Source organism: Sebastes fasciatus, chromosome 4 (genome assembly GCF_043250625.1).
Source record: "Sebastes fasciatus isolate fSebFas1 chromosome 4, fSebFas1.pri, whole genome shotgun sequence".
NCBI lineage: Eukaryota > Metazoa > Chordata > Actinopteri > Perciformes > Sebastidae > Sebastes > Sebastes fasciatus.
In genome coordinates, this window is record NC_133798.1 from 17,314,331 (window position 1) to 17,342,168 (window position 27,838).

General features: G+C 41.4%; 2 protein-coding genes across 4 annotated transcripts in view; one reads left to right on the forward strand and one right to left on the reverse strand.

The window, feature by feature from the left end:
• Nucleotides 1-6,034, forward strand: part of LOC141765973 (prickle-like protein 1) — a 28,683-nt gene extending 22,649 nt beyond the window's left edge. For both annotated transcript variants that reach the window (XM_074632359.1, XM_074632360.1), the window contains exons 3-8: nucleotides 623-736; nucleotides 2,088-2,225; nucleotides 2,858-3,061; nucleotides 3,272-3,458; nucleotides 3,543-4,415; nucleotides 4,531-6,034. In XM_074632359.1, the coding sequence (XP_074488460.1) occupies nucleotides 623-736; nucleotides 2,088-2,225; nucleotides 2,858-3,061; nucleotides 3,272-3,458; nucleotides 3,543-4,415; nucleotides 4,531-5,396 (2,382 nt within the window). In that variant the 3' untranslated portion in view covers nucleotides 5,397-6,034. The remainder of the gene's footprint in view (nucleotides 1-622; nucleotides 737-2,087; nucleotides 2,226-2,857; nucleotides 3,062-3,271; nucleotides 3,459-3,542; nucleotides 4,416-4,530) is intronic.
• Nucleotides 6,035-6,099: 65 nt separating this feature from the next.
• LOC141765978 (periphilin-1-like) lies at nucleotides 6,100-25,053 on the reverse strand. Of its 2 annotated transcripts, none has more exons than XM_074632374.1 (10): nucleotides 24,925-25,053; nucleotides 24,534-24,597; nucleotides 23,117-23,181; nucleotides 22,133-22,345; nucleotides 21,373-21,434; nucleotides 18,988-19,050; nucleotides 18,704-18,858; nucleotides 14,930-15,006; nucleotides 13,436-13,666; nucleotides 6,100-6,943 (listed from the first exon to the last, which is right to left on the reverse strand). In XM_074632374.1, coding segments are annotated over exons 2-10 (1,062 nt in total). In that variant the 5' UTR covers nucleotides 24,535-24,597; nucleotides 24,925-25,053; the 3' UTR covers nucleotides 6,100-6,748. The 2 variants fall into 2 exon arrangements, with proteins under 2 accessions (XP_074488475.1, XP_074488474.1); XM_074632373.1 differs by having other exon boundaries at nucleotides 24,806-24,986.
• Nucleotides 25,054-27,838: the final 2,785 nt, after the last annotated feature.

A 27,838-nucleotide genomic window follows, 5' to 3' on the forward strand; every position in this document is an offset into this window, starting at 1 on the left:
ATATGACTGGGAAAATACAACCTCTAAACTGATTTGACCTGTTGACCTGTTTTGACTTGTTAAGCACAGATTTATGAAGGAAATGATTCCTCCAGGGCCATCATCAAAAAGAAGCAATGTGATTTTGAAATAAAGCTGATTTGGGGGTTGAGGAAAAACTCAAGCGAACACTTTGATTCCACAAAGTCAGTCTTCCATAGGCTTTACACAGAGCTGTCCCAGAATGTGTCTCATCACAAATTAATGTGTCGGTTCTTCTCCGGTTCCTAGGAAACCAATTTGTGTTGATAAATATGGGCTGTTCTGTCCAAGATCATAACGATAATATATTGTTGCAATTCCATGGATGAAGATTTGGGTTTAAAAAAGCTAAAAAAAAAAAGAAGCTATATGTTCAGATTGATGGCCACACATTCTTAAAAATACATCATTTGGAATGAGTTTCATTTGTCTTTTGTGGGGAGTTATTGAACCTTAAAATGTTTTTTGTCTCATCATCAGTGATTGATTTTTTAAAAATGTTTTTCAGCAGCATCACCGAAACCCAGGCTCTCTGAATTGGCTTTGTGTCAGCTGATGATTCTATGACTAATCTCCTTACTCCATGCCATGATTCCTCCAGGTCCAGTTATATTTCTCCTGTCTGCCTGAGGATAAGATCCCATATGTGAACAGTCCGGGAGAGAAGTTTAGGATCAAGCAGCTCCTCTACCAACTCCCACCGCACGATAATGAGGTGAGAATATTTTGTATGCATGTGCGTAAATGCAAGTATCATAAAATTCACCCCAGCGGGTCCTCTCATTTACGCCACGCGGCTGCAGAAAAGATTTACTCTTCATTTTGTTTTAGCAGCCGTATCTGTTGCTGCCCACTAAACCCACGGCGTTAACAGCCTCGCCATCTCCATGCCATCCCACTAATGTGAGCCCTTGGCATTCACGTTGACATCACACTGGGGGATTTTTTTGTTCCACAATCTTGTAGACATGTAGTGTGGGCACAATGTGACTTTTGACTTGATGATTTTATGATGTTTGCCGGGAGCCCCCACCAGCAGGATTCCTGTCATAGCAGTGGTTTTTACGAGGACTGCTCAGCGGGAGAGAGGGATGCTGGTTGAAAGAGGCTTTATGTGATGCCACCACCGCAGTGGCACCACAGTCCGACTTGGCTGTCTCTCTTCCTTTGTTGCCCGTCCTCTTGATTTCACTCTAAACACAGGCCGTGTTTGTGTAAACGTCTGCTTTCCCTCTTGTTAAGGCTTTGGGGAACATCAAAAAGGCCTGTTGTAAAAATGATGTTCTCAATCAGGGGCTGTGGGTGGAGATATGTAGGGGGTGTAGGAAGGGCAAGCTGGGGTCAAGAGTTGCCTTTGTTCAGCATGCTCTGGTATGCACTCTGCCCTCTCTCATACTTACCTAAGTTTATAACCTTTATTAGTGGCCGACAGTCTTCAATTGGGTCCTTTGAGAGGTGCAATATGAAAAGGTCACTTGAACCACAGCAGGTTTTTTTTTTTTAGTATTAGACCTTTCAAAGAGGATCCATTATGCCTATTTTCAGGTGCATACTTACATGCTTTAATGTTCAAAAACGCATTACTGTTCACATACCGGCTGTGCTTCAGCACCTCTTTTCAACCTCTGTCTGAAACGCTCTGTTTGAACTCCTAGCCCTGCCCACTGTTATGATAGGTCAACCAAACCAAACTCTTCAGACACCGCACCAGCTCTAACTAGCTTTGTTTGAGGGCGAGCCAAACTAGCCGCTAGGCAGGTATCATGCAAATGTGTTAATTGGTGACATCACCACGTTATAGAAGAAAAGGCGGGACTTCAAGCAAGGCGTTTCAGGCAGTTCAGGAGCAGTGTTTCTGTGGGGGAGAGTAACTCCCTTTGGTGTGGACTTTGTAACTTTGCAGACCTTTTGCATGCACAAAACACTATATAACACACTAAAGGAAAGGGGAAAAGCACAAAAGCATAATAGTTCCCCTTTAAAAGAAGGAATCCCACTCATTGATGTAAAAGTGTGTGATTGTGAAATTGGCCTTCGTACCCATAACTTACCACTTTCCGTCCCAGCTGCGTTACTGCCAGTCCCTCAGCGAGGAGGAGAAGAAGGAGCTACTTATGTTCAGTGTCCAGAGGAAGAAGGAAGCACTGGGGAGGGGCACACTGAAACTGCTGCCTCGCAATCTTCTGAACAGCATCTGTGAGCATGTAAGTTGCCCATCTTACAGTTATCATTTACAACTGTAAATATGGAGAGGACTGGTAGGATGTTTTGAAGTCAAGAGCCCATATTCTTTCAAAACCCAAAACCCTTTTTCAAGAATAGAAAAAAAGATTTGCTACCTGTACACCTCCATGTATTTGGTATTTGGTAGCAGTAAAGCTGAAATAAAGATCTCAGCTATGCTATTTAAGAGATCCCTAAACACAAGCTGGATTTGCAGCCATGCAAGCCTCACTGCTGAGTTGTTTGGAGTGGCTCATGAAAAGTGTTTCACGTAGTATTTACAATGATCATTGAGCAGCCAGAGGGTGCCCATAAACCTTGTCAAAACATAGTCCCATTGATGCAGCTCTCCACTAGAAACCCTTGCTTTCTCTGGTTTGCTTCTTTTTAACTGTCAACATCCTATTTAAAGTCACTGTAGTTGATTTGAATATACCTCATATGATGCACTGGTCAGGACTTTGGGCTCGAAGCCAAAGCTATGTCCATGCAGTTGTGTGATAGGATATAATCACCTCTGAAGGATTCAGATTATTTTATCACAGAATATTTTGGAACTGCAGTCTTTACAGGATGTTATAACCAACCATGTGATCATGTCTGCATATTGCAGTGTGGTGAAAACATCAATGGTGGAGAAATGGCGGTGTTCTCCTCGAGGGCTGGCCCCGGGCTGTGCTGGCACCCCGCATGCTTTGCCTGCTCCACATGCAGCGAACTGCTGGTGGATTTGATCTACTTCTACCACGATGGAAAGATCCACTGTGGAAGGCACCATGCCGAGCTACTCAAACCACGCTGCTCGGCCTGCGAAGAGGTAAAACCACCAGAATGAAATAATGTAGTGAAGGAAAAACATTCCCAGTTTTAAGTTTATGGCCTTTCAGAATTACTCTGGGAAAGCAATAACATTTAATGGACATCTCCGTTGTCTTGAATAAATCCAACATAAATATATAGACTGATGACAGCCAGTAAGGCAAAAGCTGGCAGTTTTGTCTCATCCAGTGTACATTTATGTCTACAGATTATCTTTGCTGATGAGTGCACAGAGGCAGAGGGGCGCCATTGGCACATGAAGCATTTCGCCTGCTTTGAATGCGAGACAATCCTGGGAGGCCAGCGCTACATCATGAAGGACGGCAGACCATACTGTTGTGGCTGCTTTGAGTCTCTCTATGCAGAGTACTGTGAGGCCTGTGGGGCACACATCGGTAAGATGATGATTTTCTTCAGTTAAAATAAAACATCTGTCGTTGACTTTAGAGCTAACCACTTCAACATTTCCCATTTCCCAGGTGTTGACCATGCTCAGATGACCTATGATGGGCTCCACTGGCATGCCACCGAGAGCTGCTTTAGCTGTGCCCAGTGTAAGAGCTCTCTTCTGGGCTGCCCCTTCCTGCCACACCAGGGCCGCATTTACTGCTCCAAGGCCTGCAGTCTCGGGGAAGACGTGCACGCCTCTGACTCCTCCGACTCTGCCTTCCAGTCAGCACGCTCACGTGAATCCCGCCGTAGTGTGCGCATGGGCAAGAGCAGTCGCTCGGCCGACCAATGCCGACAGTCGCTTCTCTTCTCACCCTCCGTCAACTACAAGTTCCCTGGCTTCAGTGGGAACGCTGAGGACACCCTGACCAACAAGCTCGCCCACATGAACTTATCTGATGAGCATTTCTGGAGGGGACGTGATGAGGAGACCGAGGCACCTGAGGACCAGGAGGAGGAGTGGGCTGAGCATGAAGACTACATGACTCAGCTGCTATTAAAGTTTGGGGAACATGGGGTCTTTCAGCAAGCCAATGACACCAGACCCACAGATTTCTGGATCGCTGAAAAGGATGCCAAGTCCAAGCAGGAGTCATCAAAAGCTGGCAGTGGTGGTGGTGGAGGAGGAATGGGGAGCCTGGCCAGTAAGAAGTACCAGGCTGACATGTACTGGACCCAGTCACAGGATGGGCTAGGGGACTCAGCCTATGGTAGCCACCCAGGTCCGGCGAGCAGCAGAAAGATCCAGGAGTTGGAGCTGGATCATGGGGCTGGAGGAGGCTTCCAGGGAGAGGAGCCACAATGGTACAATGACTCTTTGGAGTGCATCACAGACGAGTTCAAGAAGACAGATCAGAGTGTCCGAGACTCTATGGACTCATTGGCACTCTCCAATATTACCGGTGAGTAAACGTGACATAATGCATCAGATCTTAAAAAAGTAATATTTTATGGGATTGCAATGATAGTCTTGAGTCCATGTGTAAACATTTTATCATTATTCTCTCTCCTCTCCAGGGGCCTCAGTAGATGGTGATAGTAAAGATAGATCTTTGGTATACTCCCTGCAAGGCTTCCATGAACTGGAGACAGAAGACTGTGAGAAAAGCAGCAATATGGGAACCCTAAACTCCTCTATGCTACACAGAAGTGCAAATTCCCTGAAGAGCCTCATATCTGAGCAGGAGGAGGTGGAGGAAAATGTCCCAGAAGAAGAAGAGGAGGTGCCTCTCCCGGAGGACAGACCCAAACCTCACCTCCCTGCCCTCAGGAGGACACGTTCACAATCTAGGCAACAGCAAGTCAAGTTCTCTGATGACGTGGTAGACAATGGCCATTATTGCGATCTCCCGGTGCGCCAACCGCCCATGAGTGAACGGACTCGCCGGAGAGTCTACCACTTTGAGGAGCAGGGCCAGGAACTTCAATCTGGTCGTCAACATCGCCACCACAGGAGGCATCGCAGTCGCAAGACCCGCTCTGACAATGCTCTTAACCTTTTGCCCAAGGAGAGGGCCCAAATGTGCTACAAAGTGGACCATAGAGGGAACGCCTTCGGCCCCAAGGGGCACCAAGCCTTCCGCGGCCCCCCCGCCCCTGCTGCCGTGTCAGACTACGGGCTCCAGGGCCAAGCCATGGGGAGGTTCTTGGAGCTGTACAGGGATGATGATGACTGGTGCTCCACATGCTCTTCTTCCTCCTCTGATTCTGAGGAAGAAGGCTTTTTCCTGGGTCAGCCCATCCCTCAGCCCAGGCCCCACAGACACTACTACACTGAGGACTTGCCCACTCCTGTGGCAGGCATGTCCTCGCCTCCTTATGGCCTACGGACTAAGTCCAAAAAGAAGAAAGGGCACAAGGGGAAAAACTGTATAATTTCATAGACTTTAATTGCTCTCTGATCCTTAGCTTTGGGTAATGCTTTGCCACTCACCTCTGCCTCTCATGTCCACTGTTTGAAATGCAGTCTGCTTGCTTTTAAATGTTTCACAGCATTCAATTTACCAAGGTGTTCATGTAAGACACAAGACCATATTCAGAGTCTTCATAAGTGTACGCATAGCATTGCAAACATTGCCAGTAAAGTAACAAAGTATTCTAGAGTAATACATATTTATAAACCACCATCTAAACTGTGTTTATTTAACAGTGAAGACATTAATGTATATATTGTAGAGTTAAAAAAAACAATATGGCTATTTTTATACCCTTGAGTTCATGACATGCTTTGTACCAAAACGGCATTAACATTTAACTATTGGCAGTGTTGGTACAGAGACATCTTTTTTCCATGAGGGTGTCAGAAATTGACAAGTTGACCCAAGCTCTTCAAATGTGTTTTCCTCCAGGCTTGAGCAGCGCTAACATTAGAGAAACACTGTGTGTATTAAAAGGCCTGGTTGAGTGGTGTATTTATGGGTCACTGTATTGTAAGCCATTCATTGTAATCTGTATAAATGTACAAACTGGAATATAAGGCTAAGATAGATGATAATTGTAATAAAAAATATCTATATCATGATTTGTGTTGTTTTTGTCCTGCACAGAAAATACTTAATGGATATAAGAATCAAGAGGAGGCGTCACTTCATTCAAGGACTCAGCTTTTATTTACAAGAGTATAATTCTAAAAGATGATATTCACAAGATGTTTGATTACAACTCAAAAGACAAAAAATGCATGATCTATATATAGAAAACCAGTCTTCTCTTTATAAAATAGCGCTGCACTGGAAAAACACCTCATAGAGTCGGACCCTCATGGTTTGAGAATACTTGTTAGTTAGCGATAGATGCACTCGCTGCCTCAAATACAGATAATGGAAGCACAATACACTTTATATCACTTAAGACTTAGTAAAAGGTTGTGATAGGAAAGCTGAATTATTTCATTTATCAGTAGGAATCATCAGCAATAAGACCAAGCAAATATTTCATATATATGTCTGTATAAAAAGTCATCTGTAATTGACTCAAGGTTAAAATCGCAGCTGAATCATAAAAGTTTGAAGAAACTGTATCTTGGGCATTTCACTCCACAAGGCTCTTTTGATTTTACTCATAATACTATAGGCATTTCATTGTAACCACATATCCACATAAACACTTTTAGCATTGAGTCTTGAATCCTATTTATGTTTCAGCAAGTGGAAGAGTGCCACCGCCAGATATCCTGTCTTTTCTTAATAATACATATGAATATTAAAATAATACGAGTGAAAAAGCATATTTCGGCTTACGCCGAGGTGTCTGGCTGCTTTAATACCTCGTCCAGCTCCTTCACAAAGTGCCTGAGAGACTCTAGACAGCGCTCTTTGATCTCAGACAGGTTCTCATCCAGCGGAGCCTGCAGCAGATTATCCAAACTGGGTTCCTTGTCCACCAACATCTTCACCACGGTGCGAAATGTCTCACAGTCCGCCCTGTAATGCTGCACACAAAACAATTATGTCAGGGTTCTCAAAAAATCTAAATGATAAATAAAACAAAAGTCCAACATTTTCTGTAGGACTGTTAAAGATTAGTCTGAATTTGAGGCACTCAGAACGTTTACAGGTCATTTTAACAATATAAATTAAATGATTATCCATATATTAAATTAATTTGAAGCTGAAAATAATAATTTTTTGTTAAAAAATATCAGCTTGTCAATCAACCTGCGAATATGCAGTCCAGTGTTTTTGATTTTGGTGGTCTGGTTTAGTGCTGCACGATTTTGAAAAAATATCTAATTGTGAATATTTTTACATCATTATTCTCATTTTCTTTGAGAAACATATTAAAATGATTATGGTGTGATTTTTTAGGGGATCTGTACCAAACAAAGATGTTTTCTTAAGCCTGTAGAATATGATGTGTAGGCCAGGACATCTCTGCAGCACCACAATATTTAATTTAAAATAGTATTTTGACACACATTTTACCTTTAACGAATATTGCGATTTTAACAAATACTGAGGTTTTCAAATTGCAGTAGGCCATACTGCGATTTCGATGAAATGTAGATTAATTGTGCAGCCCTAGTGTGGTTACCTTTAGTTTTAAGCTGGAAAAAAGATTGTTCCTTCAAGTATAACGCTGCTTTTATTTTAAAGAATGAACACCAAATCTCAAAGTGTCTCTGGTATTTTTCAAAATCTTTGGCAAACCGAGCACCTCATAATACGACTGGATTTGTTGGTATTTTATGCACATAGAATACTTATATGCATACAGAATAAACAGTATACAAAAGGACATTTTAAACACTTCTATCTGAAAGGTCTTTGAAAACCACAGGCCGGCTCTTATATCAACGCCTAACTGTGAACTTAATGAACCCAGTTCTGGCATATTGGTGTATGCCATGAAACAGGTGTGAGAATGTGTGCATGCGAGCCTATTCAAGTGCATGTCCGCCCGTAACAAAAGGGACATGAGGTGTCAGAGTATGTTACTGGTGCTGCAGCATTCTTTCACACCACATTGTAACAAGCTCTCACATCCCTCTCGGATTTTACTGTTGACCCAAAACGGCTGTTAAGTCCTTTATTAAGAGTCCCAGGTGCAAGCTCACAACATCTTTATCACCTGGAGAGAAAAAAGGCTAAATGTGGGGGCCCTGCACCAAAGCCACCCTAGATGTTTAGGGCTACGCCGGCCTGTCAAGGAGCAGTCTGGGACATCGGGGTCCTCCAGGGTTGAGTTAATGCAGCCCAGATCACCTCTCCCCTGAAATTAGAGTCACTGGGGTAGACAAAAGGCTTCTCTGTGGTTTAAAACAACCACTCTCTGGGCCACTTCAAGTAAGAAATCCAATCCAATTACTAGCAAAGGTTAGATACACGTCTACAGAAACAGGCTTATATACTGGATGTGGTCATAGAGGACATATATACCCCCCAAATCGTCTCTATAAAATGTCTATTTTTATAGATACTGCTCTGTATTTTATAATCAGCTGTAGGTAATCACTTCATCAGATGGAAAACAGTCAATCTGTTCATCAATTGTACTGAAGTGTCAGGAGATGTGACCTACTTCAAAGTAGTGATTTAAAAAGGTTGCATCTTCCTTAGAGGAACCTTATATCTGTGTCATGTTCACCACATAACCGTGTTAGAAACGAGGGCTCGGCCGGTCTTAAGCTGTACAACAAAAATCAGTTGACAGTATCTCATCAAACATTAACTGTCTGTTAAATGCAATAAAACGCAAGCCGTCAGCTGTGTTAACTTTGAAAAGAAAAATGCTGCCTGTCAACTTAAATCAGAGTCCAGTCGTGAGCAGAATGTGAGGTTAACCGGTTAAACGGCTTTATTCCAGGGTTCTGTCAGTTATGGGGAAATTTAAAACCACAGCTGCTGTTTCTTTGCCTAGATACACATTACATAATGTGTATCTAGGCTAACTCAGGATCCTGTATCCATCAATACGTATAGTTTTTGTAAATGAATTATATCAAACTGCACTTCATGACGGTTTTGAGCAGGAAAAGTGTCAGTAGTGTGTGATTTACTGACCTACAGTAGCGTCACTACTGAGAGAGAAAGGAAAGAAAATCTAATGTGACAAGAAATTTAACCACAGTCCGTATCAAGATGATCTTTTCCAGCTCGGCTGGGTGGTGCTTTGAACACACAGAGAAGGTCAAAGAAACTAAAATAATATGGCATTCAGCTTGGAACAATAAGGATGGAAACAATGTGCCACATGGGAACCACTCACCGTTGTTTTCAAGCAAAGGAAAGGCCCCAAAGCAAAAAGGCTAAAAGAGGCTATTGAGCGTAGCTGTTGGGGAGATAACAATCCCAGGTGCACACTAGGACCAAAGTAGGCTAAATAAGGTTAAGTGAAATTATAAAATTACACACAAAAAACTTGGTGGGAGAAAATGAAAAGGTCTCCATTCTCTGCTCTACCTGCTAATTACAATGATGTAAAAAAAAAAAATTGCAATGCCCCCAGCCCCCTAAATAACTTCAGTTCTTCTTCATGGCTTTTTAAAAAAACAATTTCTCTCCCTGATAATTCCCCTGCTGAACCAGCTGCAGCACGTTCAGATAGTTGATGCACACCTATCTGTTCATTCCCGCATCCCTTACCCACATTCTGTGGTACGGGACATTAAATTGGAATTTGCTGCCGTTACAGGAAAAAAATGTATCAAATGTTATGGTAGGGTGAAATAACTATTATGACAATGACTATTATAGCAACACAGGTTATCATCACTGTATCACAACATGCGTTGTAAACACGCAGAGGAGGGCAAGTCGAGTAAACTCCCGACAGAAATATCCCAGACTGTGGGAGATGTTTGGACTCGTGCTCATGATTTAATGTCTGCAGATCATGTCAAGCGAATTGGCGGCCCCCACATAATGATAGTCTTCAGCTCCGACCGCAAGGAAGCGAGAGACTCACGACACGTGTGGCCGGCTGAGCTCAGGGTCAACTTCATTCAACAACACCGCTTTCCTTTCGGTCTACTCGCTGTGCATGTATGAGTCCCTTCCCCTGGCTATTTTTAAACCTTTTCATATGAACTTAATTTAACATTAAACAGGTGGATTTCCACACCGCTACCTCTTAAGTACAGATTTCTCTCTTTGTTAAACATTTCCACGAAGTGAGCATTACTTCGGAGAGGGCGCAGATTGGTTCCAGGTTTGAAGATGTGAGAGGAAACGTGGGCTAAATGAGACACTAACATGTGGTGTATGTCCCCACAAACCAGTGCCCCTCTAATCACTTATGGCTGATTATGTTTGCCATCTTTCAAAACAAAACCTTCCTAAGCTTTTCCCAAGCTACAGCCTTTGTTGACAGTGATTACATTTTCACTTCATTATACCCCGTATACACAGTTTTACACACTTGAAAGCCTTGAGGAAAGGGCTGGAAAAAGGGTGGCCTTATAATGAACTCTAATTAAGAGATTTCCCTCATTGGTACTGGAGCTTAGAAGAGCTATCCTGTGCTTACATGTGCATGACCACGCATATAAATGTGTGTGTGAGATGAAGAGCATCAACTCCACGTTTATTACAGCACCGAACGATCGCGGCGTGACTTCGTCAAGCCTGCTATTTTTGTAAAAACTGCTCCCATGTTGAGCAAACAGGAAGGGTGATTTTGACCTGAGCGTGCTCTGTGTGTTGTGAGAAAAAAGGTTGCAGGGAGGTTCTGCCTAAATTTGCCGCCTCCCCTGGAGTGGGAGCCATGAGCTGATCTTTAAGCCTGATACGAAAGGGGCCACACAGGACGGGCTGGAGCCCCGAGAGGAACAGCAACACTAGGGGCTTTGAGGAGGAGCCTTAAAAAAGTGGGCTCCTGCCCAAATCGGATGTTTGTGGAGGTCCAAATTGTGAACATACTGACAGGAGTGTGCTGGGGTACCGGCTGGGGGATGGGAAGTTGGGGGGGGGGGTTTGAGTGAGATTATACATGAGGCACTCACATGGACATTTAGTGAGGCTCTGTTCAAATGAGCGCTGATGCAGGCAGGGGTCCTGCATAATAAGGGAAGCGGGGTAATGACTTGAGGGCTGGTACACATTAGGGGATATTAAGAGAGCCATTTTAATCACTCAAGCTGCAAACCGGACCTCTCGATGGAGGGGCTAATAGTTGAAATGGATATGTTTCATTTGCGCTGATTGAGATGATGAATGGACTTCTCTGAAAATCACTCCCAGGCACTTAGCTAAGTTCTGACTGGATACTTTCTATGTTGTTGTTGTTGTTATTTTACTCAGGTTTGTTCTGTGGTTGGTCTCAAGAATGATAAATGGCTCCATTGGTCATCTGTTGCATGACAAGGTTTACAAAACAACTGCATGCGGGTCATTGTGCATGTAATAAAAATGATTTAACATTTGGAAACATCTTATGACAAGCGTGTGTCATAAACACGGATGTTTACTGTGTCAATGAATTTGTTTGAGGTTTCTAATTTCATTTATAACCCTGGAACGCCCACAGAAAGTATGCATTACAACAAGCTCTTGGCTGGAAAACAGTGAGCTATGCTGGTGTGACAAATCCATTTCCGAATAATCCAGCCCCATGCCAACACGGCTGTATACACAGTATTAAGACCTGGCTGATCAGACAAAAAGAGCATTTAGGAAAGAGAGAAAAAAGGATGCAGTAGTTCATTTTGGTGAATGTGACATACTTGTTTTATACTAACTGCTGTAGATTGCAGCCATTCCGTCAAACCAGGAGATCCAGCTCTGCCCACTACCTGATCTCCTCAGTTTGGCGATGGATCGGTGTGTGTTTAACTGAACCCGGGGCAGATGTTACAGTAAAGACACGGTAGAGGTTTCTGCCTCTCACCATGTCTGTAGAAGCAGTTGGAAATGGCAGGGTAAGCATGTGTTTGCTAATGCCAAGAGACGTACCACTTTGTGGGTGGGCCACCTGCACGCTGCAGGGCAATTCCTGCCCTGCTTTAACGGGAACAGATAAGTGGCACTGTAGTGCAGGGCGATGAAGGGGAGGGAAAAGACGTGCAACTCCAAATAGCAGGCCGCAAGAGGCATCCCAACCTGAGGTGCTAAGGACTGTTCTGCTGACTTATCCTCCTTCGCTCCACCAAAGAATGTTTCTCCATTTCTTAAATATTACGTACAGCAAGCCAAGGCACATTTATACACCTTGTACTTCAACACCTTGACTCTCAGCCAAATCGTAAAGACAGCGTGATAGGGTTGTCTGGATGCGTGACGCACCTCGAGATAAGAGAACAGCCCACACAAGTAACATGGGGCAACCACACAGAGAGGTGAATCCATTAGGAACCTCAGGTCTGGGGTTACAATGTCCCAGCTGTACAACGAAATATATTTCATATGTGTTATTTAACAGGGCACCACTTTAGTCAACCAATCACAGGTCATTTCAGAAAGAGAGCGTTCCTATTGGCCATGTGACCGGTACTTGGCGTTCCTTCTAGCCATCTCAACCTGATCTCAACATGGCTGCCGGGACACAAACTTTCTCATTTTACAGCTAAACCGTGCACTACAAGATGTTTCTGAAAACATTTGAGGCGAAGAATGGGCATTACAGTAACAGAATATTGATTCATATTTGAACAGCGCTGCCTAGTTTGACCGTTTGGTCGGAGTTTGCGAGTGATTGACAGCCGGCTCTCATAGACAGCAGATGGACAGCAGATCTCAGGTCAGCTCTTACTGCTTGTTTACCTGTCTGTGAAATCTTGCAGATGCCTTTAGGAGCACCGGAGGACACCGGAGGACACAGAGGCACATGATTTTTTTCAGGTTATCTGTTTCATGTACTACTGTCACGATATAGTGACCGTTTTATAAAAATAACTTTTTTGAATCATATTCGCATAAAAACATGTTATTTGGCGTTCGATTGTTATTAGCGCCATCCTCTCGTGTCACATCTAGTTGCAAAAAACGAAGATGGCGACGGCCAAAATGCCGAACTCGAGGCTTAAAAAATGTCAGTCCACAAACCAATCGGTAACGTCACGGTGACTAATTCCACTTCTTATATACAGTCAATGTGTATAAGAGTCAATCATGGGTCAGCCTCATGTTAGAATAAACGCCAATGACGTGAGACAAGTCTGCAGGTTTCCCTCGCTGCTTCTCTTGTCTCAGGACGTTTCTAAATGACTGCCGGTATCCTGAAACAACAATAAAGCTGATTGCTCCTTTATTATGAAGCTAAAGCTAAAAATGTGTAATGGGAACCAGAAAAAGGATCTCACCTCAGTGGCAGATTTTTCCACTTGTTTTAAGAAAATAAGATTTTAGTAACAGCTAATGCCCGGTTAAGATGAAGCTTATTGCAGTATATCAGAGACCCAGTGATACGAATGGAGAAATGTTCAGATCTAACAAAGACAGTGGAGACAAGTTATATTATTGTCGTTTCATGGAGAAAATCTTACTACCTTCTCAACTTCCAGAGCCTTCGCCTTAATGGCCTCCAACCGGCGGGCCTTGAAGTCTTCCTCCGGTGTCGGCTTTGGCTCCATGCTGGCAGACACCATCTCCTCCACCTCCTCAACCTCTTCCACCTCCCCAACCTCCTCCACCGCCTCCACGTCCTCCACCACCTCCCGCTCCTGCTCCTCCTCCACCTCCTCCTCCGTCTCCGCTACAGATGCAGTTTGAGTTTTTTCCTGGCGGGCCAAAGGTTAAGGGTTAGAACCGAGGTCACCAGGTTTAGAAGCTGGTTCTGATTTCAAAGTGTTTCAAATGAAGACGACTCTGCTCTCGTCTTACGAGTGTTGAGTTCTTGTTTTGGTACACGTCTCATTATGCACACCGCATGTCAACAGTAAACAGAGAAGAGGTACCATATACAGTACATCTCTGATTAAAGGATCCTCAAAGGCAAAGATCAAAGTAGAGGCTCGCTGACACAAATAGATCAGTCAGTTACACTTACAGTTAAAGGAAAGTTAACCTAAATGTCCATGAATCATATTCTTTTTATGTTATTTTAGTCTTTACAGTACCATACTGGTGGTTTTGCCTGTCTTTGGCCCAATATATACACATGTACTGCATATTTATATACTGTTACTAAATACAGTACTGTTATATGTAAAGTTACATTATCGCTGCAATACAGTTTGGACAAACTGCAGTTTTGCAATGGATTCAAGGACACTATTTAAAAACTCTTCTTTTTGATGAATTCAAGGACAGTAATGGTGTGTTCACACTATATGCGACACGGCAACAGGCTACAAGTCATTTTCAATGGAAGCTTGTGACATGAAGCTACAAACTGACGCCCGACACTTGAGATATGACGCGCTACAAATAAAGGTGAGCTTGTCTCAACCTTTTTCAGCGTTCCAATGACGCGGTAAAGCGTCAACCAATTATATGTTTTTGTTTCATCCCGTTACATTCGACCTAAAAAAAAATTCCGTCAGCAAGTTCCCAGTGCTATTTAACGAAATAACCACGTCAACAAGTGCTCAAGCAACACTTCAACTGTAACTTGGCGACAACGTAGGTGGCCACGCTGGCTGTTTTGTTGCTTTTGCACTCGTAGTGTGAACATAGCTTAAGACCTGAGAATTTGCTTCCGAAAAAGTGTTTTAACATGAGCTATGTTCGTTAAAATAAAAACGATAATGGTGATATTATAAACCTGTGGTGGTGTGATGACTTCATATCCATGTTTTTATTTTATATCAGCATTTATATAATGATAATTTCATAGTTTTGATCATTTTATGTAATTGCATTATACAGTATACACACCTCTGCACATCTCACATGAACTGCCATTGTTTCAAACTGTTAAAATAGGTGCCACGGTACAAATACAGTAGATGCTACTGTATTTTATTGCTATTGTACTCACTGCAATGTGTTTCTTCAAAGAGCAATACTGGTTAAGATTGCCCTAAAAATGCTGGTTTTACCTTTGAGGATCCAGAGGCGTGAGGAGTCTCCTCCACAGAGCTGCTGGGAGTGTGGCTCGTCTGCACGCTGGGCTTATCTGTGGAGAAAGTATCATGGAAAGAACAGTCAGAAAACACTTGAGTAATCTTCCTCAGATAATTATGGTAAATAAAAAGTTCTGACTAACGGGAGACAACTATAAAAAGAGGTTGATCTAAAGAATACATGAGGGCGACCACAGCATTCTTTTATCTAATTTTGCTCTGTATTAAGATGAACCCTTGGTGAGCATCCTGATGGGTCAGTGGTCTAGGTCACATGCCAAGTTAACTGCAGCTTCCTCGGTTCAAATCTGGAAAGAGACTGGGGCCACACGTTCCTTAGCTCTCTCTCCACTCTGCTGTCTAATAACTGCAAAATAACATATTTGTTTAATACTCTGGGGAGCAATTCATTTCTACTGTGAGACACCAAACAATCCTTCACTTGTCGTCGGGAACAATCGTGAAGCCGAGGCACTATGAGGCAGCTGAGGAGTATAAATCACTGTTTTTTTAATACTCCCTTGTTGGATCCTCCCACACAATAGTGGTCGAGGAGTTCAGCTGTGACTAAATTGAAATATTGTCCTCTGCTGGCTCCAATGTGTCTAGTAAAAAAAACAAATATGACCAAGATGTTTGTTTTTACTGAATGTGTCTCCCACAGTGATTAGAGTGAGCCAAGGTAAAACCTCCATCTTAATCTGAGTCCCTCGGCAGGACTATGGAGTCCCCACGTGGGGGTCCCCTCAAAGACTCGAGGCTGGATACCCAGATTCTGTAGTTTGGACCATAAAGACAATGTTAAGGCTGGGGTATGTTTAAAACAAACTAGTTATTATGACATCTTGTTTGATCATGTCTAAAGGCTAAAGTGTTTATAGCTGCTTCGAATGTACTAGCGAAGACGAAGGACGAAGGACGAAGGACGAAGGACGAAGGGTGAAGGGTGAAGAAAGGCCTGCCATCGATGGCAGGCCTTTCTTCGCCCTTTCACGTGTATTGCTTGATGCAATATGTGTTTGAATGGGTATAACAGCGAACACATTTAGACAGTTTCTTCTCAAAGAAAGGAGAGTGCAGAGTTGTTCTCTCCTCTCACCTGGCCAATTGCTGTATAACGTTGGTTTGTTTCTCAGATTGTCAGTTTTACAAAAATCGTTGGACACAGCCACCCTCATTATGATGTTGAAAAGACGTGTGGGGAGGTGGTTCTAGATGCTGAGCATACTGACCACTTTTCTTTCTGCGACATACAGTAGTGTAGATGTGACTCTCTCATTCTCTGGGGAAAACTGTCTGCAACACAGCGGCGCTAAGCTGGGGGCTCATGAGTATCCCCACCCGCCCGGCACCTCACACCCTCAGCGTGTTCCAGTAAGCTGAAACAGAAACCTGGTTTCCATAATTGGGGTAGAGGATTAGAGAAGCCTGATCTCCCCGGCTACATTTCTCTGCCATGTATACGGGTAACGGGGTTTCTAATTGGCCTTTAGCAACTATGCATGTGCATGGCAAGAGACAGGGAACGTGAGGTGATCACACAGAGCGATGCATCCATGTATTTACAATAATTCCACCCAAAGTTTGAGTGAAACTGAACCTAACTAAAGTCAGTTTCCACTGCTGAACATTTAAATATTTGTTAAATTAAGTTAAAAAAAAACGACGGTTCCAAAATAAGATCGAGGTAGTGGAGATTATTGACACCCATAGGTTTCTGACGAGCTGTTGTGAAGTTCAAACTGGGTGGCTCCGGCCGTCGCCGTCTTGGCAGTGACGACACAGCCTAAATCACGGCTAATCCAAAAAATGGGCAAAGAGGTGGATCTTCAATGGAGCTGAGGCGGGGCCCATCTGTAACTCAAAAGGGCAACGCCCTCATTTTACCCAACTTTAAAAGGATGAGTTATATAAAAATCCACCCCCCTGTACAGTTGTCATGAACAGGGGATTTAGCTATGGAGACCAAAACCGTTGTTTGTACCAGGCTGTAAAGATGTTTAATTCTGCTGCAAAGTTGGGCATTTTAACATGGGGGTCTATTGGGATTGACTCGCTTTGAGCCAGCCTCAAGTGGCCATTCGAAGAACTGCAGTTTTTGGCACTTCAGCATTCATTTCTCAGCACCGGAGGTTGCCACTTGGCATACACAGATTTACAGTAACCAAGTTACTACAGTGCATGTTAATACGTTGTTCGATTACCCACGTAACCTGGTTTCTCTGAGTAACCTGATTACTTAAGTGCATGTAAACGCACTGCCTGGGTAACTACAGAAAAGGTGCAAGTCCAGCCTGTGTACACGTGTTTGGTTCCAGAGGCCCGACTATATCTAGTTTGAAACGCTCTTTAGGTGACATTCCACATTGCAACAACCAGTTTTTGTAAATGGAGTCCAGTCCACTAAGGCTCCAAAGGCCTTCATCTGCTCCCCTACTGAACCTTACTCAGCCATGTAGGTAGTGGGCCCACGTAGCAGCAACCCATGTGTTACTCACCAATATTAGTCATCATTGACTGAGATTGTGTAAAAAAAAGACTATGACAGAGCCTAGTATACATACCCTATCACTAAAACCCTACTTCTGTGTACTTTGCTGTGCTGGCCTAATTAGTATCCCAGATGGGAGTGGAGTCGGGAGGTACGACTGTTTTCTCAGTTTTATTGCATCTTCAAAGGGTGGTACGACGTGGAGCTAAGCTTTCAGCGCATTAATATGTTTATGTGTCTTAGAAAATCAAAGCACTGCAGAAATTAATGTCCTCACTTGCTTTGCCTCAGACTAATAATATTGCTTACGCCAGATCACTTTAAAACAAGATTTTTATAAAATGTGAATCCATAAATTTCATTAGCTCAGCATTGTTAATTAAAGTTCTAAAGCCCGTAAAAGAAAACATGTAAAAATGAATGACGGACCCAAAGTGATTTTGAAGACATCGTTAAGGCGGCGCGTGAACTGAAGAAAAAGGTCAGGTTCTGAATCCAAAACCAAACCACCCCAATAAACCGAGGCAAGGGTATCCTTTTTCCCAGCGCTCTGGAAGTGTGTGTGGTGTTAGTGCAATTAACATCTTAACGTGTTTCAGCACACCCTGACCCTTCACATTACACACCACCTCTGAAAACAGATGCTTCACCTGGAACGGCTTAATACCTTTAGACGTTATAATTATACGTATGCCTCTGTGAAATGGGAAAATTACCTCTTTTGTTGTCACTACAGAGGGTATAACAGCTGCAAGGACAAACATTGTACTAGATATAGGTGAATTCACAACTCAAACTGTATCCCATTATCTGTGCTCCTTCAGGTTTTGCCTGCTGTGGCCGATCACAGTTTCAGGTAGTTCAGAATGGTGATGTATTATTGGACGTCATGTATCCACTCGGGCAGCAGGTCAGACAGCTATAGGTCCGTCATTTCTCATTCTTTGCAAGAGATTTGAAAAGCAAAGATGGTAAACAGAGCAGGAGAGTTTTCTCTGCCTCTGTATTACTGCTGTTATACCACAGTTTCATTATTGGTATTCATGAGTAGGTGTAGAGACATAAACATGTTTTGTGAGGAAGCTTGTTTAGACTCAACAAACAAAAGTATTTCTATAAACTCGGTCAGTGCCATACGTGATAATTCAAATATTGCTTTAACTCTTTATCTGGTAGCACTTCCTTTCAGCTGATCCCAGTGCTAGATCGGAACTGAGGCTTTTTCAGACCTGTAAACCTGAGCTTCACTTAATACTTACGCCTTTGCTGGGCCTGCTGGTAGGAGGCGCTTTTCTCCCTGTCAGGGGAGAAGCTCCTGGTGCTGGTGTTTGATCCAGAGCGGACAGGTACAGGTGGTTGCGATTCCCTCCTTACAGGAGAGCGGTCCCGTTTGGCGCTTATAGAGGGAGAGCTCCTGTAGTCAAAAAGAAATACCTTTTACAGTGTTGAAAGCCCTCTTCTTAAATCAAAAACTAGATATACGTATACTAGAAAATCCTATGGATGTGAGGGCAGTGACTTGGCTTTTCTGTCTGGCACCGACCTTCGAGCAGCGCCCGATCCGCGACCTCTGCTGCGGTAATAGGGACCACCTCTGCTACTGCTCCTAAAAAACATTTTAAAAAATACAGACTCAAAAATATAGACGAATCAAATCACTGGCAAAGCTGCTCTGCAACCTGGAAACAACTGTTTTGTAAAGAAAGATCCAGGGGAAATATAATAAATAAATCAAGAGTATGCATCAATACTGGTTTAAGAAGAAAAAAGTGTTTGTCAGTGATCGCCTTCAGATGGGTAATGGAAACAGAATAAATACAGGACAAAACCACAAAGACTTAAATTCAGTCTCAGTGGGGCGCTGATCAATTTGTGGAATTGAGGCAATCTTCCACTTGGACACATGCAACAGTTTGCAGACAGTTGGACCAATTTTGGTCTTCTTTCACTCCGATCTGTCTTCAATTTGTAGGCAGAGCCGTGATTAAGTCTAAATACGGAGCTGAAGTCACAAAGCACTGTCGCCAACCATGTAATGTAATAATGCATTTATCTGACCTGTGATAGGCCTCACATAAGTAATGAAACGTCACTGTTCATTGCACCACGTTTTTATTATTTTCCAGGCTCAAAGCTTGTGTCCTAACAACAACCTTTAGGTCCAGAGGTATAAAATGAGCCAAAGGCACCTGGTTGTCATGAACTCTGCCTGAACTCAAGCCACATCTCAAACAAAGAGCAGGTCTAACAAGACCTCAAACTTTTTACGACTCATGGTCTGTTTGAAGTAGCCAAGACTCAGCCTGCCATTTGCCAAACACTGAACTGCAGTACAAGACTGAAAAGGTTGTGTACTTTATTTTGGGAAAAACAAAAAAAATAGATATACTGTATGAAGTATACGCTTGATACTGACAGTCACTACACTAAGGAATGAAACGAATAATGCAATAATTTGATGAGTCATGGAGCCTAAAAATAACTGTGGGTCCCAAGAGACAAAAAAAATTAATAATACCAACTGATATTTGCATCTTTATTCCCTTTCTTTAATAACTACACAAAGAAAAAAACATGCCTGGTTTATTTGAAAATAAAAATACTTAAATTATTCATTGACTTGAATCAGGCAGTTCCCTCATTTCATTTATCTGTGGGCAAAACCTCCACAAGGGAACAAGCGTGTGTCACCAAGATGCCACTGCAGATCTTTATTACATTCATGCACTGCTTGTCTTTATCCCACAGCCCTTAAGCTTGGTTTATAGTTGTACGGTAAGGGTTAAAGGTGTAGCTCCGGAGTCTACGCACGTAGCCGCAGAAGCTACACCATTACTCCCCGTGACAGTGACCCTTGCTTGGCCTAGACTTTCTGTCTTGCATTAGGACTGAGAGAGTAATTTTATATTTGCCCCCTTGTCAACACGGCCACTGTAGCACCTTGTGCAAGAAAAGATCCTCCTCCTAAGTTTTTCAAGTCCGTCTTAAAACAATAGTCAGGTGCCATTATGTAGAGTGAAACAGTTTTTGGTTGTTGTAATCACTCCTCCTGTTCATACTGGCTGTTAAAATATCCCGTCCTAATGTGCCTCCGATGTAAAGTGATGGGCGTTCAAATCCATAGTCCTGTTCGGTGTAAAAATACATTCAACAGATAGGTAATAAGGTCATTTGGAACTTGAATATATCTATTATAAATTGAATGCAGAAAGGACCGAAAGAGACACACGCTGCTCAGAATATCTGAGAAGTGTGTGGGTGCTTGACTGAAGAGGGAGTGGTCCAGCTGTTTTTCCTCTCAGGGTGGGGTAAGGCTGGGGGTGGGGTTGTTTGGCTGAGTGAGTAGACACTAGTGCCCTTTGTCCCCCTCTCTAGCCTGGTATGACTCCTGGAAAGGGGAGCTCGGGCCCGTAAACTGTTGGTATGTTGAAGTGGCCGGGTGCGAGGAGAAGCGTGTCTGTTGATGTAGGAGTTAGAACGGCTGGACTTAGCTGCTCTGTGTGGGGCTGAGCTCTTCAGCTGATCTCAAGAGCGGCGTGGTCACAGATAATTGAAATATGCTTCTTTAAATATATTGTCCAAAGCAGAACGTTTCTGCCAAAGCATGTGCATTAATAGATGTCATTTTCTTTACTATTGGTTGAAATGTAAGAGTAAATAATTTAAAAAGAAATGTGAAGTGATTTTTACAATCTACACTTTTTCTTCAATGATATTACATGCAAAAGAAAGTCACACACCATGCTGGTCATTAGACATCTATCCAGCTAATGATATTCACCTTTCAAAAGACTGAACTCTGCCTCCACCTTGTGGGCAGTTTGTTGCAGACTACACAGAGAAATCTGTGAAGCAACTGACAATCTGACACAATCAGGATGTGACAAACAAAAAATGATCAATTAATAGAAGAATCAATATCAATTACCTTGAGCCTAACTGATGCCTCAAATCGTCTCTGGCATAGGACTGATGTGAGTACGGGCCCTCCTGAAAACAAAATCACAATTACAACAACCTTTAAGGTTCCCTATGGAGTTTTTGACCTCTATGGAGGTGTTCTGTTTTCTATGAGTTTGTCCCTGTTTTGTTTATCTTATGCATATGCGTGAGGACACACATGCATTTTAGCACGCAACTGACGTGGTCAGTGGTTTCACACTATTCCACTGATCAACAAGTGGCGGTAGTGTGCAAAGATATGCTGCAATGAGCCAGCAAAGACAGAGAACAAGAAGTTTGCTCGTAAACATGGATGTAAACAAAGCAGGATTTAAAAAAATAAATCAATTTAAAAAATAAAATCAACACTAATATTAGCCCTCGAGGATATACACAATGGGTTTAGGTGAGTAATACGTAATGTCAACATAACTTTGTTTATGAGAAAACTCCACAGGGAACCTTTAATTGGGAAATTCTACAAATTGATGTTGATGATGACGTTGTTGGGAACAACAAAAAGCCTACAAGAACCCAATTAAACTAAAGCAATTTGCCATTCTGCTGTTAACTTTCTGACATACTTAGGTTGGAGTCATACACATTGGTATGCCAATGCTTCTATTTAATCAGCTAGAAATGAAAAGAAAAACACTTAAACATTACTATGCTCTGGCTGTAGTTTTCAAACCTGTAACACAAAACAGATGTTAGATTACAAACTATGCATACTAAGCTTGTCTTACATGTTGTGGGCTACTCCTGCGATAATGGTCATGGGAGTTGTCCTCATAGTATCGACGATCATCGTGCGAGTAACTGCTTTCGGCGTGATATTCTCTCGCGTCCTGGTAATGTCGAGGAGCGCCATACCACGGGTCATCATCATAACCTCTGTCATATTCCACAACTGGTCGAGGCCTCTTTTCAACAATATTGACCACTCGGTGCACTGTCACCTGAAATGACACAAAATTATATTTTACATAATACAGCTGCTCTTTACACAAGATTACATTTGTAGAAATGTAAAATGCCTATGATATACATTCCTATAAATATGAAAAAATATAAACTCCTATGATATAAATAGACATTGCATTGTCCAAAATTAAAATATGATGTGACAAGTAAATTCTCTGTAAGACCTGGATCATGTCATGCTGCCCTACTCCGATAAAGATGTCTTAAGATACGTCTCTGCAATTTTGGTTCGTAAAGTCGTATAACACATTCAATTGTTTTTTCAACCTAATTTAGACACAGGTAACAAAATCAGCTGAAAAACAGCTAAACACAGCATTTTGATACAAACTTTTTTTTCTTTATTTGCACACACATAAGACTTCAAAAAGAAATTCAGATAATGAAAAAAAAAGAAATGTGACAGGAGAGGTCAAGAAGCCACAGGCTTATATAACAGACCTCCCATCAACATAAGGAGAAAAACAAACAATAACATCATATCTGTGATAAAAGTGTCATGAGTTTCGGATGCAACATCAATATTCCCCTGAAGAGTGACTTACAAAAGAAGAAAATAAAAAGTGAATGAATCTCAAAACTACCAAAAATACCTACCATGGTCATAAAAAGCTAATTACAAGACTGCAACTTAAGAAACAGCATCATGACATCAAAGACTATCTGCATGTTCTTCCCACTAATTATCTGGGTGGGCTTAGTCCAAATATTATATTTTGGCCATGCAAAACAACATCTTCCCTTACCTCTCTTGAATCCAGTGCTGCGAAGCGTGCTTCATAAGCATCTCGAATGCCTCGCCGATAAGCCACTACAAAAAAAAAACAAGAGTGTGTTTGTGAATTGGTCAGACTATGAGTTCAAAGTGTAGCTATGAAGTAACTCATTATTTCTTGAATGAATATGTGGTGCTGATCTATAAGCATTAAGAAAATAGTTATTCATATGCACATTCAGAACTTTATTTTATCACCAAGGTGATTATACATGCCATCATGAGGAGCACCTTCAGCCACAGACTCATCCCCCCTCGGCACAACACAAAGCGCCTGGGTCAGTCCTTCATGCTGGTAGCCATCAGGCTCCACAACCAAGACTGACCCCCATATGAGAACTATGAGGACTAAGGCTGACCCTCATATGAGAACTATGAGGACTTTAAGAACTTTAAACATGCACTATCTGCAACCATCTTGGACTCTAACCACTGGCGCACTTTACACTTACTTTGCACTATACATCCTATATACCACTTTATAGACTGCACATATGTACATATTACATTTACTTATTGTACATACTACATTTATTTATTGACGGACTGTACACACTATGTTCACCCATTCACTCTGTATCTTTTATATCTCTATTATTGTTTTTAGAATTTTTGTATACCTTTACGTCTCCTGTGTTTCACTCTGTTTGCTGATGTTTGCTGATGTTTGCTGATGTTTGCTGATGTTTGCTGATGTTGCTGCTTTGACACCTGAATTTCCCTCAGGGGATTAATAAAGGTTCATCTTATCTTATCTTATCTTATCTTATCTTATCTTATCAGCAAAAGTCTGCATATTAAACTGATTGGTCAGCTCAACTTATTTTCACTGACAAAACTGAAAGCCCATCGTGAAAACAGGTCACCTGAGATCTGGGCTGGCTAGTGGCTGTAATTTAAAAAAAATCCTCTTTCATCATATTAGAAGAAAAAAAAATCATCTTAGATATTTGTAAATGTGCACAGGGGGGGAAAAGCACTACAATGCTGTATAAGCTCATGTTGACTGTTGATTGTGCAATCAACATTTCAGCATGCTGAAGAAAGTGGTATAGCCAAAACAGTCCAGTTAGAGGTTGAAGTCTGTGTGAAACGCAGATACAGTTTGCCTAAACTTAGGAACAATAGGCTCAGATATTCTTTTGTTCCGACTGCCATTGGTTTCCTAAACAATGCCCTGTAATGTTGTATGTTGTAAGCTTTTGTATATATTGCCTTTAATAGGCTATTTATTGTGTTTATTGTATTTGTTTGATGACTGTGTGGTACTGTTGACTGTACAGCAAATTGCCCCTAAGTGATAATAGTTTCCCTTGACATTGAAAGACTACTAATGACATTGTTATGCTTGTAAAACATGAAACATGCTGTTGTTGTTTTCTACTTACTGTTGAAGGAGTGACTGGTTCCCTGTCTGGTATGTGCAGGGTGTCTCAGCAGGGAATGATGAACCTAGAGGAAGGAAAAGGGTATATAGCCTTGTTTATCTGACTTAGTACAGACTGTTTTGGACATAAACACTCAGTTCAACAACATTTCCACACACGTGATGTTACTATGCCTGCATGAGAAAGCTCCACGATATAATAACACTGTTGTTAGCAAACCTTAGCTCATTTAGCACCACAGCACAAGAAGAAGTGGTCAGAAACTCACTCACCAAACAATGATTTTAATACTCCTGGTCACAAAGTGCGTCTTACATAGTTCTCCTATCGCTAAAGGACATTTTATACGTCCAATCCAAGTTACATATCAGCCACAGTTCTCTTCGTGTACCTGCGCAGGCAAAACCAAAACAAACCTAGCTGCAACACCACAACTGCATGGATGTGTAGAGCGGTGGTGGCTAGAGGGGAGCCAGCAAACTGTGGGGAACTCTCGCGAGATTGTTATGGTTAGGATAGGTCGTCGGGCAACGAGTCTCGCGAGATTGGTAAGGTTAGGCATTAGCCTCGAATAGTTAAGGTTTTTTTTTTATTTCAAAATGACAGTATACATAGTAACAGCAGAAAACATTAAAATGATTTACATCTACTCTTTTTTTTTTTATTAATATTAATTTTTTTTCTTTGTTTTTGTTTGGTATATGTTTCATTTAAGCTTCTATTAGATTTCATTCATTTATATGTATACACGTAATTGTTTATGAAATTAACTCTGCTTATTTAATGGTGCAGTAATATTGTTATAGGCATGGGGGGGTGGGGAGGGGGTATAATTTGTTTATACAATTATTTATTGGATTTTGTACAAAATACCAATGAAAAGACTTTGAGCAAAAAAGACAAAAAAACAGAAGAAGCATAGCGAAAACATAAACAAAGAGCTGTGCTAAACAGAAATGGATAACAGAAATGAAACAAAACCAACATAAAATAAAAATAAATAAATGAATAAAAAAAGACCACGCGAGAGTATGACAATTATTTCACTTAAAAACTTTACAGATATTGCATATATTCATTGCTTTTTTGTTTTGTGAGGAAGACATTGTTGACAGATAAAGATCCATTTCTTTCATAAATACAAAGAAATTAGGCTTTTTTTTGGTAAATTTAAACTTGTGAATGTGGAACTTTGCGAGAGTTAAAATGAAGTTACTAAGAAAAAATGCATTACTGTCTTTGTCACTGTAATCATAGCAACTAAATATAATATTTCAGTGTACAGTGCACAATCTGAGAAAATGTTCGAATAGTTAAGGTTAGGATCCTACATCCATGGTTAAGATAGGTCATCGGGCAACGAGTCCCGCGAGATCTTTTGCAGATCTCAGATCAGATTTCGCAATTTGCGGGCTCCCTTCCAGACACGACCGTGTTAAAGCGGAACCAGTGCTGTGCCATTTCCAGTCTGTTCTTCTTCGCTGAACAACATACTTCAGGACAACATGCGCTGCCGCCTTCTGGAGGCGACTGATGGGAATGTCCAGACTTTCTCATGATGGCCAGAACATCTTTTACTTTAATAAAAGTAGCACTTTTTCTGTTAGTCTCTCTTTTTCAAAATAAAAAAAAACATATAAAAAATATATAGTTACATGGGTTAACACGCATGCACATATACTTATGCTGGGAGGTGACCTGACGTTAAGGAGGATGCATGTGTGTGCCCATGTAAATGATATTACTATATATTTTTCACTTGTGCAATTTTGTTAATAGTCTGTTTATTGTCAATACTGTATATACTGCTCCTATTTTTATACTTCCTTCTATTTAAATAGTTAATATTTTGTTACACTTTGTTTAGCTCTTTTTTTTTTTACTGTGTTAGCTGATGCATCTTGTTTTTTGCAATATCCCCTTTGCTGCTGTAAACTGCAAATGTCCCCACTGCGGGACTAATAAAGGAATATCTTATCTTATCTTATATACTGTATATTATATGTATATCACATATGGGGTGGATAGGGGTGGATTTGTGGAATGGGTTGGGTGATGGGTTGAAGCGAAGCACAAATATAAATGACTTTAAAAAGCTATACAAAAAATATATTTGTGTGAGGTATATGGTTGAGGAAGAGTTGTGACAAGGGTTGCGTTAAGGGTTGGTTTATATCTACTTTTTAACTCCGGATGGGTATATGGATTGTAAATAAACTTGGGATGCTGTTCATATATTTAATTTGGGATGTAAATAAATCTGGGATAATTTATATATTATATTATTATTTTATCATTCTATGATATATGAGTTAATAGAGGAGAAGTGAGAAAGGGGTAGGGAAATATAAGTTTTACTTCTACCTACTTCTTTTCGGACACTATTACTCTTGTTTTGTTTGTTATTATTTTGTATCTGTTTTTATTTATTTTATATTCGAAATAAAGTCTTTCATTCATTCATTCATTCATCTATACGAATATATGTGTGAGACATAGACATACACTATATATGTAGTTTACATATTTTGTCATATATCACATTTATGTATGGGACTTGATTAAAAGTATATCAACCCAACTCTTCAAACTAAAATAACAGCGTACAGATGCCACATTAATATGTACATTTATTGCAGTTCAGACTTATAGTTCGGTTTAGTGCCAAAATACATATCTGATCTTCTGCTATGTTATGAACCATCCAGACCTCTCAGGTCATCTGGATCAGGTCTGCTTAGTGTCCCCAGAGTCACAACTAAACATGCAGAAGCAGCGTTCAGTTTTTATGCACCAAATATTTGGAACAAGCTCCGAGAAACCTGCAAGACCAACTCCAACTCTGAGTTCTTTTAAATCAGAGCTTAACACGTTCCTGTTTGCTGCTGCCTTTTATTAAACCAGATATAATGATCTCATATACTGCACTAGAGCTTTCTACTCTTGTGTGTTATACTCTATTTTAGCTTCTATCCTACAGCTTGTTTTTATTTTCTAATCTTTCATGTTTTTATAACTGTTTTAATTGTGTCTTAATGTTCTTTTGCACTTTGTCTTAATGTTCTTGAATGTTTATGTAAAGCACTTTGAATTGCCCTGTTGCTGAAATGTGCTATGCAAATAAAGCTGCCTTACCTTGCCTATAAACAGAAATAGTGTATATTTTACTTCCCCATTCCTCATTTAAAGCCTGTCTACGTGCGCACACCTTCCTCTTTTCTATGTAGTAAACTGTACAAAGGTTCTTTCATCAGTGTTGGTGTCACATCGTGCTGCCTCTCTGTCCTCTCTCTGTTGTGATCACA

What these genes read in the sequence shown, in the direction of transcription:
- LOC141765978 (XM_074632374.1), bottom strand. An exon ending in GCAGGAGTAGCCCACAACAT is followed by an intron (nt 21,435 to 22,132) that starts GTAAGACAAGCT and finishes TTTTGTTTTCAG; the next exon opens with GAGGGCCCGTACTCACATCA. An exon ending in CCAGCAGGCCCAGCAAAGGC is followed by an intron (nt 15,007 to 18,703) that starts GTAAGTATTAAG and finishes CTTTCTCCACAG; the next exon opens with ATAAGCCCAGCGTGCAGACG.